The following is a 10,414-nucleotide window of genomic DNA, read 5'->3' on the forward strand; positions in this document are numbered from 1 at the left end:
GATATGAGCAAGGGACAGAAGCAAGTAAAACTTCCTTGATGCTATTATCTGTTATTTTAAGAGTCTCCTATTCTTGTGTCCCATTTTAATGCACTTGCTGAGAATCCTGGCTTTTTATTAGTCTCTTGGCTGTCCTTGGAAATTCTCTGTTCCCTTGTGGAGGCTCAAGTTCACCTCCTTGAAGTAAAGAAATAGGACGCTTTGAGGCAAAATCCTGTGCCTGGAGTGATTCTTTTTTTGACCAAAAAAGAAAATAGTTGCTGCTGTTGCCAGAAAAAAGGCCTTTTGAATGTGAAATTGTTCAAACCTGCATATCTTCAGCTGAGCCTGTCCCAGCAATGCGGGGCCAGCACTGACCTCCATCTGCACAGTGGGGAGCGGCATTAATCACAGAATCATTGTGGTTGGAAAAGACGTTTAAGATCATCAAGTCCCAACATGACCACGGCCACCACTAAACCATGTTCCCAAGTGCCACATCCACATGTCTTTCAAATTCCTTCAGGGTTGATGACTCCACTGCCCTGCACAGCCCGTGCCAGTGTCTGATCATCCTTTTAAACAAATTTTTCTCAATATCCAACCTAAACCTCCTCTGGCACAACTTGAGGTATTTTTTCTTGTCCTGTCCCTTGTTCCCTGGGAGCAGAGCCTGACCCCCACCTGGCTACACTGTCCTGTCAGGGAGTTGTAGAGAAGAAAATCCCTCCTGAGCCTGCTTTTCTCCAGGCTGGGCCTCAGCCCAACTCCCTCAGCCACTCCTGGTGCCCCAGACCCTTCCCCAGTTCCATTCTCTCCTCTGGACATGCTCCAGCCCTTCAATGTCCTCCCTGAAGGTCCCAGAGCTGATCCCAGGACTCGAGGTGCCGAGCACGGGGGTCGGGCACTGCCCTGGTCCTGCTGCTCACACGGGGCAGGGCACAAGGCAGGACACTGTTGGCTTTGCTTTTGGGGCTCCCAAGGAGCCCTGGGTCTGCACTGTGGCCTTGATTGTGTCCAGTTCCGTGAACAAAGGACAGGACTAGAGGACATGCTCTTAAGATACACCAGGGGAGGCTTAGGTTGGACATTAGGTGAAATTCCTTCACGGGAAGGGTGATTACACCTTGGAATGTGCTGCCCAGAGAGGTGATGGTGTCACCGTCCCTGGAGGTGTTTAAGGAAAGACTGGCCGTGGCGCTCAGTGCCCTGCTGTAGTTGACATGGTAGTGTTGGGTCACAGGTTGAATTCACTGATCTCACAGACCTTTTCCAACCTAACTGATTGTGTGTTGGGCCACGCACCCCGCGGCCGTGCGGGCTGGAAATGGCGATAAAGGGGCAAAGCCCGCAAGGCCTCGCGCCCGGGGGTCCCTCTCGGCCGGGCCCGCGTTCCCCCGGCAACCGCGCCGAGATGGCGGCGGGGCGGGGGGGCGGAAGATGGCGGCGGCCAGGGCGGCACCGCCGGGCGGGATCTATGGAAGGTCGGGCGGGATCTATGGAAGCGACGGGCGGGCTCTATGGCGGTAGCTGCCGCGGCTGCGCACACGCGGCCCCTCCTCCGTTGGGCTGCGGGCGTTGCGGGTGCGAGCGGCACCGGCACCGGCATGGGCGTGCATGTGGAGACCATCGCCCCCGGCGACGGTGAGCCGCGGCGAGCCCGCTCCCCCCCCACCCCTTCTCCTTGCCCTCCCCGCGGGTCCCGGTGCGGGTCCCGGTGCCGCGGGGTGATGGCGCGTGTCTCCCCGCAGGGCGGACGTTCCCCAAGCGCGGCCAGACCTGCGTGGTGCACTACACGGGTGAGTGCGGGGCGGCCCCGCGAGCCCAGAGGCGGAGGGGCGGGAGGGTCGGGGCGGCCCGGACACCGAGGGAGCGGGGCTTGCCGCCCCCCCCCGCCCCCGGCTGCCTGCAGGGACCCCGGGCGCGGCTGCTTGGATGGGCCGCGGCGCTCCATGGGGCAGAGGGGGCTGCGGGCCGCCACGGGGGCCTTTCCCGGGGAGCGAGGATGAGCCCCGGGGTGGGGATGGAGGGCCTGTCTGTGGCCCGTGGTCGTGGAAAGGCCCCGTTGTCCCCGTCTTTCCCGCAGCCTTTTCAATGAAGGGGCCTTTCCCACGCTTTTCCAGCCTTTTCGGGGGTGCACCGGGGAACGACCCAGGGGACACCGGGGCGCAGGCGGGGGCACCCTGGGCTGTGGGGCGGCCGGGCCTCGAGCCCTCATGGGCTCCACGAGTCACCCCCCGGGAGCTTTGGGGTCTGCTTTTTCAGAGCAGGGTCCCTCCTTTCACAGCTCTCTGCAGGAGTGCATCCCCCTCCCCAGTCCTGCTGCTGTCCCTTCTCCCTTGTGGGGTGACACCAGAGGTATCCGTGGGGCCGCCCCAGACCTGCATCCTGGGGTTTTTTGGGGGAACCCTGGTGCAGGTAACCAGGGCACTGTTTAGTGGTCAGGGTAGCGCTTTGATGAGGGGCTGCCCCAAAGCCAGGGAGGGTCATGTCCTCCAGCAGCTTTCTGCAAGCTGGGGGGAAAGAAGCCAACCTTGGGACCCCAGAAAATCCTTTGGGGATCATCCTGGGGGGTCTTGTCCCTCTGGGCTGCCTTTTGTACAGCGTTGGCTCATTGGCTTAGTAAAAATGAGTTAATGACTCATTTGTGACTGTTTTTGCTAATAACCAATTCCCCTTCTTGCCCCAGCGTTTTCAGCCTCCCCTTGGGGGGCTGGGGGTTCCCCTCTCTGCGTAGCAGGGCCCAGCCTGCCAGGAGAGCTCGGCGGGCATCCAGCCCATCTGGTGCTCCTCCATCTCCCCCGTCCTTCCCGTTCCCTCGTCAGCAGGGAGAGGAAGCAGCTTGGTCTGCCCGGCCGCCCCGTTTCCTCCGCCGGTGGAAGAACAAAGAGAGGCTGGCAGGCAGTCAAGTGGCTCCCGGTGGGCCAGTCCTGCCGCCTGCCAGCCCTCCCGGCTCCCAACCCTCTGGCTCTCTGCGCCGGCTCTCCCCTCCTGCAGCGCTGCTGGAGCTTGGCTGCTGTCCCCAGCTCTGTCCCCCATCCTGGCAGAGCGGTTTGGGGGTCACCAGCATCCTGTCCCCACGTCACGGTGCTTCAGGCAAAGTGCTACGTGGTGACTTGCTCACAACGGACCCTCCCCAGCAGCAGTGATCTCCTGTGCCTGGGAGCGGTTCTCTAATTTCCTTTATTTTATTTTTTTGTTATTATTGTCTCCATTTGTCCTTTATCCCCACCCACGTTCCGTCTGCAGGCAGCTCCTGCCCCTCCGCCTCGGCAGGCAGCAGGAATCAAACACCTCCAGGCCCTGATGCCATTTCCCTGCATCGGCAGCGCAGTTCCTGCAGCCAGCCCTGCCATAGACTGGAGCGGGGCTTGGTTCAAGGGAAACCTTACAAACCTTTGATTCCCAGCCTGTTTGCAATGCTTGCTGATGTGAGAGCTGCATCAGGGATGGTGACAGAGTGCAGTGCTGGAGGTGCCGAGCTCCAGGACTCCTTCCAGAGCCCTGTGTTGTCTGTGTCCCCAGCTGCCCTTTGCTCTGGTGCTGGGGAGATCCAGCCTGTGCTATGCAGGAGGCAGCTCTCCCTGTGCTGGGTTATGGATGCACAGTGGTTTGGGTAAAAACCTCTCGGGGGAAAAAATAGGTGATCCCAGGGTGAGGGACTGTGGGGAGCCAGCTTGGTCAGCCAGTGGCTGGTGCTGCTTCTGCTGGTCCATGCTGGGGCATGGCCCTACCAAAAGCATCCCAGGATGGACAGATAGCCCTGGTCCAGGGGGGCAGTGCAGAGGAAAGAGGTTGAGAGAAGAGCAACCTCTCAGCTTCCTCCTTGGAGATGCCAGTTGCTAATAATGAGGTAGCACAGGAAATATCTGGGGGGAGCTGGTGGCGTTGAACCTGTTCCACCTCCTTCCTTCCAGGTCTTGGGTCTTTTTGTGGACAGCTTGTGCCATGGGGTGTCCGAAAGAGCCTTTGATGTGAAATCTGCTGTGTAGGGCTCTTAAAGGAACTAAACCAAGGATAAAGTTCCCCGATGTGCCCGGTGTGTTCAGCACACTTTGGTTTGCTTGCGGCAGCTGGCATGGGATGGAGTGAGGGAGTGAATCAGTGGGGAGAGGATGTGGATTGGGGGCCAACAGAGTTAAGCCCCCCCCGAGACAGAGCAGGGAGCAGAGTGGGGGTGCTGTGCAGCTGGGGGTCCTGCAGTGCTGGTGCCAGAGGGACCAGCTGTGTGGGGAGACTCTGGGCACCCCACTGCACTTCAGGATGGGAAATGGGGGGCCATAGTCATTCTGGGGAGTGCCAGGACAGGAGCAAGTCTGCCATGGGTTGGCCAAACGGCTTTGCCTGAGTGGCAAAGCACACTCGGCATCCAGGTCTCTGAGGGAGTTGAGCTTGGAGCAGAGAGGGATACTGGAGGAACTGCCTTTTTCCAGCAGGATAGCACCGAGGGGACCGCTGTCCTCCCTAGAACCTGTGCACAGTCCCTGGGGCAGTGGTGCTCCCCAGGCTGCTCTGGGTGCTGCCCTTGATGCTCTCCTGCTGCTCACAGAATGCCCTGTGGTTGTGAGGTGTTCCTCCAAGGCGTGCGACTGCCGGTCCATGGGCTGTGGTAGCTCAGTGCCATCTCCTGCTCCCCCTTCCCTGCCTGCACTGAGGTCCTGTCCTGCCAGGCCTCAAGAATGGTGGGCCGAGCCCTCTCTCCATCCAGCTATGGGTGATAATGGGAGTGCTGGTGGAAGCAGGATTGAACCTCATCCAGGCATCCCTGCCCTGAGCATGCTGGGTATTCCAGGGCTTCTGGGAAGGGTTTTCCATCCTGTCCCAGCTGGAGCAGAGGTGCCTGCCCCAGTGCTCTGGTCTCTTCCTGCCTCCTTGGGAGGCTGGCTCTGTGCCGGAGCCCCTGGGCAATGGCCGTGCCAAGGATCAGCGCCCCAGAGGGGATGGAGGGGGTGCGGGTGGGGCTCTGCACCCCCGGCAGAACCCGACCTGGCAGGTTTGTCCCAGGGCTGACTCTGCCTGCTCCAGCACCGCTCGCTGCCGCCTCTGCCCGCCCAGGGGGGCCCAGAGCCAAGTCGCACGTTGCAGCCGGCATCTCCCAGCTCCTGCCTGCCAAGTGTGGCAAAGACCTGGCTGGGCCACGCTGCCTGGCTGGGGCTGAGACCCATTGGGGTCTGTTTAGTCCAGCTGGGATCTCTGTGGGCTCAGATCTTTCTGGGGGGGAGCCAGGGCAAGTGTGTCTCCATAATCCACCTGTGTGAGTTCTGCTCTCCTTGCAGGACTGGGGGTGACAAGCATGGAGCACTGTCAGGGGCTCCTGGGGCTCTGCTGGGGTAGCTGCTTTTGCCAGAGGATGCTTTGCCTCCATAATAGCTTTAAGATCTTGTTATCTCCTTGCTCAGGGGTAGCAGGGATGAGGAAATGGTTGCTCATACTTGTCCAGGGCTGGAGAAATCTCCCAGGAGGCTTGTGGGCAGAGGAAGTGCCTGAGATGAGGATGCAGTCTATGAAGGATTGGAGCCTCTTTGTTTTCCCAGCTGGCATGATGGGGGAGCATGGCAGCCCTGTGCTGGGGAGCAGGGACAAGCTCCCACATATGGCCTTCTCCATCCTGGTTCAGGAGAGCTGAGTGATCAATCCCTTGGGCTGCTGCAACCAGCATAGTCCATCAATCCCTGTCTTCTGCAGCCAGGGAGCTGCCAGCTCTGAAACAGTTCCTGAGGCTGGATTGGGACAGGTGAGCTTGGCAGTGGGGTTGAGCAGTGCCATCTATTCCTGTGCAAGGTTGGCAGCAGCTCCTGCACTGCTGCTGATGCCTCTGCATTCCCTGGTCAGGACAACAAAAGGGATGCACTTCTGCAGGCTGCACATGCCCTGGGAGCATCCTGGTAGTCCCTGCTTGCTGTGACAAGCAGGGGGTTGTGCTGCTTGGCCCCTAGGGTTTTTTCTTGATGGGTGTCCAGGGAGAAGGGTGACAGAGAGCTGTCCTCTCTGTCCCTCCTCAGCCACCTCGGCCCTTGCTGCACGGGAGGGCTCGGAGCCGAGTCGGGGTCAGCTGGGGCCGCAGCCAGGCAGCGCTGCCGGTGCCAGCCGGCATGGGCTGCCCTGTGTCCCTGCTGCCAGGCAGGAGGAAGGCCAGCGGACAGGAGCAAGGAGCAGTGCCAGATGGGGCTGGAAGCAGGTTCAGGAACAAGAGCTTTATCCTGGAAGGAGGAAATCAGAGAACTCCAGATTTACTATTCCAAAGTCCAGGGCTAGAGCGTGACCGGCTGAGCTGATGCTCGATACCCTGGAGAAGGGATTTTTGGCTGTCTATTAAATTAAAAACTTTATTCTGCTCCCTGAGAGGAGCCCACAGGTCTCAGTGCTTGTTGTCCCTGCAAAAGTGATGTATTTTCTCACGCTGTGCAAGCAGGGGCTGAGCTACCCCATCCCATCTTTTCCACACATTTTCCCTTGCACACATGCCCTGGCAAATGGAAGTCTATCTACTCCATGCCATCCTGAGGAAGTTTGGTTTTTCAAGACTGTTGACCAGTTTCCAGCCAGGATAGCAGGATTTTTAGGCTGTTTTGGAAAGAAGTGTTTTGGAAGAGAGTTTAATTTTGCTCTTACCACACAGGTTTATTCTACAGGGTGCTGGCTGTGTTAATGCAGAGCTGGAGCTGTCTTATGGGAGCTGACTGGTGGAGTTACTGCTCCTATAAGGCAGCGCCAGCTCCAAGATTCCCCAAGAAGGTCACACAGGGAGCAAGGGAGGGGAGGAAATTCCTCCTTAGCTCATGTTGGGGAGTTATATTTAGCTCTGGGGATATCAGCCTGGCTCAGCCCTTGCTGGGGAACAAGGGCTGCCCCAGGCACACGCATCCAGCTCTTGGTGCTGCCTCTCCCCATCATCATTCCTGGGTCCAGGAGGGATTTGGCCTTAGATAGCTGGGCATAGACAGGGCTGGAGGCCAGTCACAGCCTCCAGATGGAGCGCTGGAGTGTCATCAGTGTTTTGGGTGCCTGAAAGTGGAAGCCTGGTGAGTATGAGGCATGTTTTCTGGTGGGATGGGAAACACAAGATCAGATCCTGCTGCCTGATAAATGGTTGTTGATAGTATTGCAAGGTGGGCAAGATTTTCTTCCCCCATCCATCTGCTCCCCTGTCAGTCCTTGGTCCTGGCCCAGGGGAGCATTTCTCTTTCGTCCAAAACAGTTAAGTGTCATCCTTCCCTGCCCCAGGATGGGTGATGCCACAGGGGTTTCCCCTCCTATACAGGTGTCTCCCAGGGAAAAGGAGGACAAGCTGAGACACATGTTTGACACAGAACCATCTGACTGTCACCTGCTCAGGCTGCCAAGTGTCAGCATCTCGCATTTATGTGCATGGCTCTGTCCCTGTATCACCATCATCTCCCTCTCTCTCCCCAGGTATGCTGGAGGATGGGAAGAAGTTTGATTCCTCCCGCGACAGGAACAAGCCGTTCAAGTTTGTGATGGGCAAGCAGGAGGTGATCCGTGGCTGGGAGGAAGGAGTCGCTCAGGTGCCCGCAGTTCCTCCGCCTCGCGCTCCCCGTGCCAGGCTGTGCTGCGCCGGGAGCTGCAGCGTGGGCAGCAATCAGTGTGCATGCAGCTCATTCCCTATTTTATTATTTTTTTATTTTATTCCCCTGTTCCACCCCCTCGGCGCTGGGAGGTGTGGGTGTGAATATCACCTTCTGCATTGCCACCTGCCAGCTGGCAGGAATGGAGCCGGGCCAGGCCCCAGCAACACCTACGGCACGTCGGTGACTCAGCGGTGACATTTCTGCACTGAGTCAGCTCTGAACGAGCACGGCGGGAGCGCTCAGGCCTCCCGGGCTCTGGAGCCCACGCGGAGGGAGGGCTGGTGGGCACAGCACAGCTCCAGGCTGTGATCCCCCGCTGTGGGCACAGCACAGCTTCGGCTCCTGCCCGCGTGACACTGCTCACTCTGTGCCATGCAGGCAGCACAAGGATGCTGGTGGCTGGAGGGAATGGCCTGGCATTCCCTGCCTTTTCTCGTGTGAAGGACTTCTTAAGCCCTGCTCTTTTACCAGCCCGTGCTGCCTACCTATTCCCTGACATTCTTCCCTCTCCTCTGGTTTGTGCAGCCTGGGTCCTTGCTCTTGCCCAGTGTAGGGAAGGCAGTGAGGACAGGTGTGTGTCCCTCCTCTGTCCTCGCCTGGCAGTTGTGCCCATCTCCTGACATCCCTGTTTCTGTCCCTGCCCCAGATGAGCGTTGGTCAGCGGGCAAAGATGACCATCTCCCCAGATTACGCCTACGGCTCCACTGGCCACCCAGGGATCATCCCACCAAACGCCACTCTAATTTTTGACGTGGAGCTCATGAAATTGGAATGACCCATCCCAGCACCCTGTCCTTGGGTAAGGAGGGGCAGCTTCTGTCAGGGACTGTGTGGATTGAGGACAGCTCAAGGCCCCTGTGTTTGATTTTGGGACAGTGTGGGGAGGTGGGATGAGGGCAAGAGGGGGGAGTGGGCAGTTGTGGGGAATATGAGAAGAACATGGCAGATCTCTGGCTGTGGGTAGAAGTTGCTCTTGGGAGTCTGGTGAGCTGGGGTTCAGATCACTGCAGTGCTACATGCAAAGATCCCAGTGTGGCAGAGCTGGGTTCATGTCATGGAGGTGTTGCAGTGCCAGTTCTTGGTACCTTGGGTTCTGAGTGTTGTTGCTGTACCAAGGGGGCTTGGCACACCCACTCCTGCCTCTCATGCTGCCAGGGTATGGGGCTGATGGAGTGGGCAGGAGGCTGTGACTATGACCCAAGAGTTGGAGCACTTCTGCTATGAAGACAGGCTGAGGGCTGGAGTTGCTCAGCCTGGAGAAGAGAAAGCTCTGGGGAAACCTTGGAGCACCTTCCAGAGCTTAAAGGGGCTCTAGGAGAGCTGGAGAGGGACTTCACACAAGGGCCTGAAGTGCCAGGGCAAGGCAGAACAGCTTCACACTGACAGAGGGCAAGGTTAGATTGGATATTAGGGAGAAATTCTTCACTCTGAGGGTGGAGAGGCACTGGCACAGGTTGCCCAGAGAAGCTGTGGCTGCCCCATCCCTGGAAGTGTCCAAGGCCAGGTTGGATGGGACTTGGAGCAACCTGGGATAGTGGACAATGTGCCTACCTGTGGTAGGAGGCTGAAACAAGATGGTTGGTCCCTTCCAACCCAGCCTGTTCTGTGATTCTGTGGGGCTCTGCTCTGGGGTGTGGGGTCCCCACGGTGTGGGCAGGGTGGGGCTGTGCTCCCCGCTGTGATCGAGGCTGGACTGTTGCTCTGAGGGCCTGGTGTGGTTTGTGTGGAGGCTGCTGTGCCCTGGGCACATCCCCTCCTCGTCAGGTGGGCAGGCAGCTCTGTCACACTGCTTCTCCTCTCTCCCCAGGTTTGGCACATGGAGGAATCCAGAATCTCAGCTTCAAGAAGAGTGCACATGACTTTATACGGAGCTTTTCCTGATAGCCCACTACACTCATTGTATAACCTTACACCTTGATTGAATGCCTTTGGTCACTAAGCTTTGCGTCTGACTCTTCCTCCTTGTATTGTGTTTTTATGTCTTTTTAAACTATACGCCGTAAACCTCAACTCTTTTTGGGTCAAGTTCTTAATCTTATTTTTGTTCCAGGTGTAGACTACGTTTTCCCAGTAGCACGCAGATGGGCTGACCTTAGATAGGAGTCATTTGAACAAAAGGAATCCTGTTAGTTACTCGTTTTCATGCAGATTTATGGTGTTTCCAAACCAGAAATTGCTGCTGCTGCAAAAGCCATAGCAGAGTGAGGTTGTTGAGGCTGAAGGGATGCAGAGAGCAAGGTAGCACTAGGATTGTTCATAGGAATTCTGCCTGGAATGGGACAGTGAGGGAGCCTGGCCTTTCCCTGCTCCCTGGGGAGCATCACTGCAGGCATTGTGGGTTTGCTCTGGGAAAGGAGGGCTGCTCTGGCCCTGCTTCACCCTGCCATCTCACGGTGGGCCTGCCTTCCCCTCCAGACCACTTTTGGATTTAGGGAGTTGGGTTTCCACCAGAGCTCCACCACACCTTGAAAATCCCGTAGCATGGAGCTTTCTTTAAAGAAAAAAGGAAAACTGGACAAGGGGAAGGTTCTGTCTGCAGGGGAGGTGGTGGGGGCTCAACAAAAATGCCTCTGTCCTCCTTCCCCATGGAAAGGAACCATCAGCCCCCACATTGTCCCCACTCTGAGCACACCTGCCCATTCTCTCCTGCCACCTGATGCTGGTCATCGCTGCTTGCCTGGTGTCACAGGATGCATAGCTGTCCCCTGTGCCCCCCTCTGCCCTGCCCAGTCCGTTGGTAACAGAAATTCCCGCCGGTCACTTCCTTCTCCGCCGCACAAAGGTATCCAGTTTATTATCGCAATAAAAACGCTTTATGCTGGCTTTTCTCAGCCCTGTGTCCTGGA

At 57.8% G+C, this 10,414-nt stretch overlaps 1 protein-coding gene across 1 annotated transcript; it reads left to right on the forward strand.

Annotated features, from left to right (window-relative positions):
• Nucleotides 1–1,478: 1,478 nt before the first annotated feature.
• FKBP1A (FKBP prolyl isomerase 1A) lies at nucleotides 1,479–10,399 on the forward strand. Its single transcript, XM_058850472.1, has 5 exons — nucleotides 1,479–1,623; nucleotides 1,731–1,778; nucleotides 7,393–7,505; nucleotides 8,215–8,367; nucleotides 9,376–10,399. Exons 1-4 carry the CDS (start codon nucleotides 1,500–1,502, stop codon nucleotides 8,341–8,343), a joined length of 414 nt encoding a protein of 137 aa, XP_058706455.1. The 5' UTR covers nucleotides 1,479–1,499; the 3' UTR covers nucleotides 8,344–8,367; nucleotides 9,376–10,399.
• Nucleotides 10,400–10,414: the final 15 nt, after the last annotated feature.

Source organism: Poecile atricapillus, chromosome 15, assembly GCF_030490865.1.
Source record: "Poecile atricapillus isolate bPoeAtr1 chromosome 15, bPoeAtr1.hap1, whole genome shotgun sequence".
Lineage (NCBI taxonomy): Eukaryota > Metazoa > Chordata > Aves > Passeriformes > Paridae > Poecile > Poecile atricapillus.

What these genes read in the sequence shown, in the direction of transcription:
- FKBP1A (XM_058850472.1), top strand. Translation starts at nt 1,500, where the DNA reads ATGGCGGTAGCTGCCGCGGCTGCGCACACGCGGCCCCTCCTCCGTTGG. An exon ending in GACCATCGCCCCCGGCGACG is followed by an intron (nt 1,624 to 1,730) that starts GTGAGCCGCGGC and finishes GTCTCCCCGCAG; the next exon opens with GGCGGACGTTCCCCAAGCGC. An exon ending in GGGAGGAAGGAGTCGCTCAG is followed by an intron (nt 7,506 to 8,214) that starts GTGCCCGCAGTT and finishes TCCCTGCCCCAG; the next exon opens with ATGAGCGTTGGTCAGCGGGC.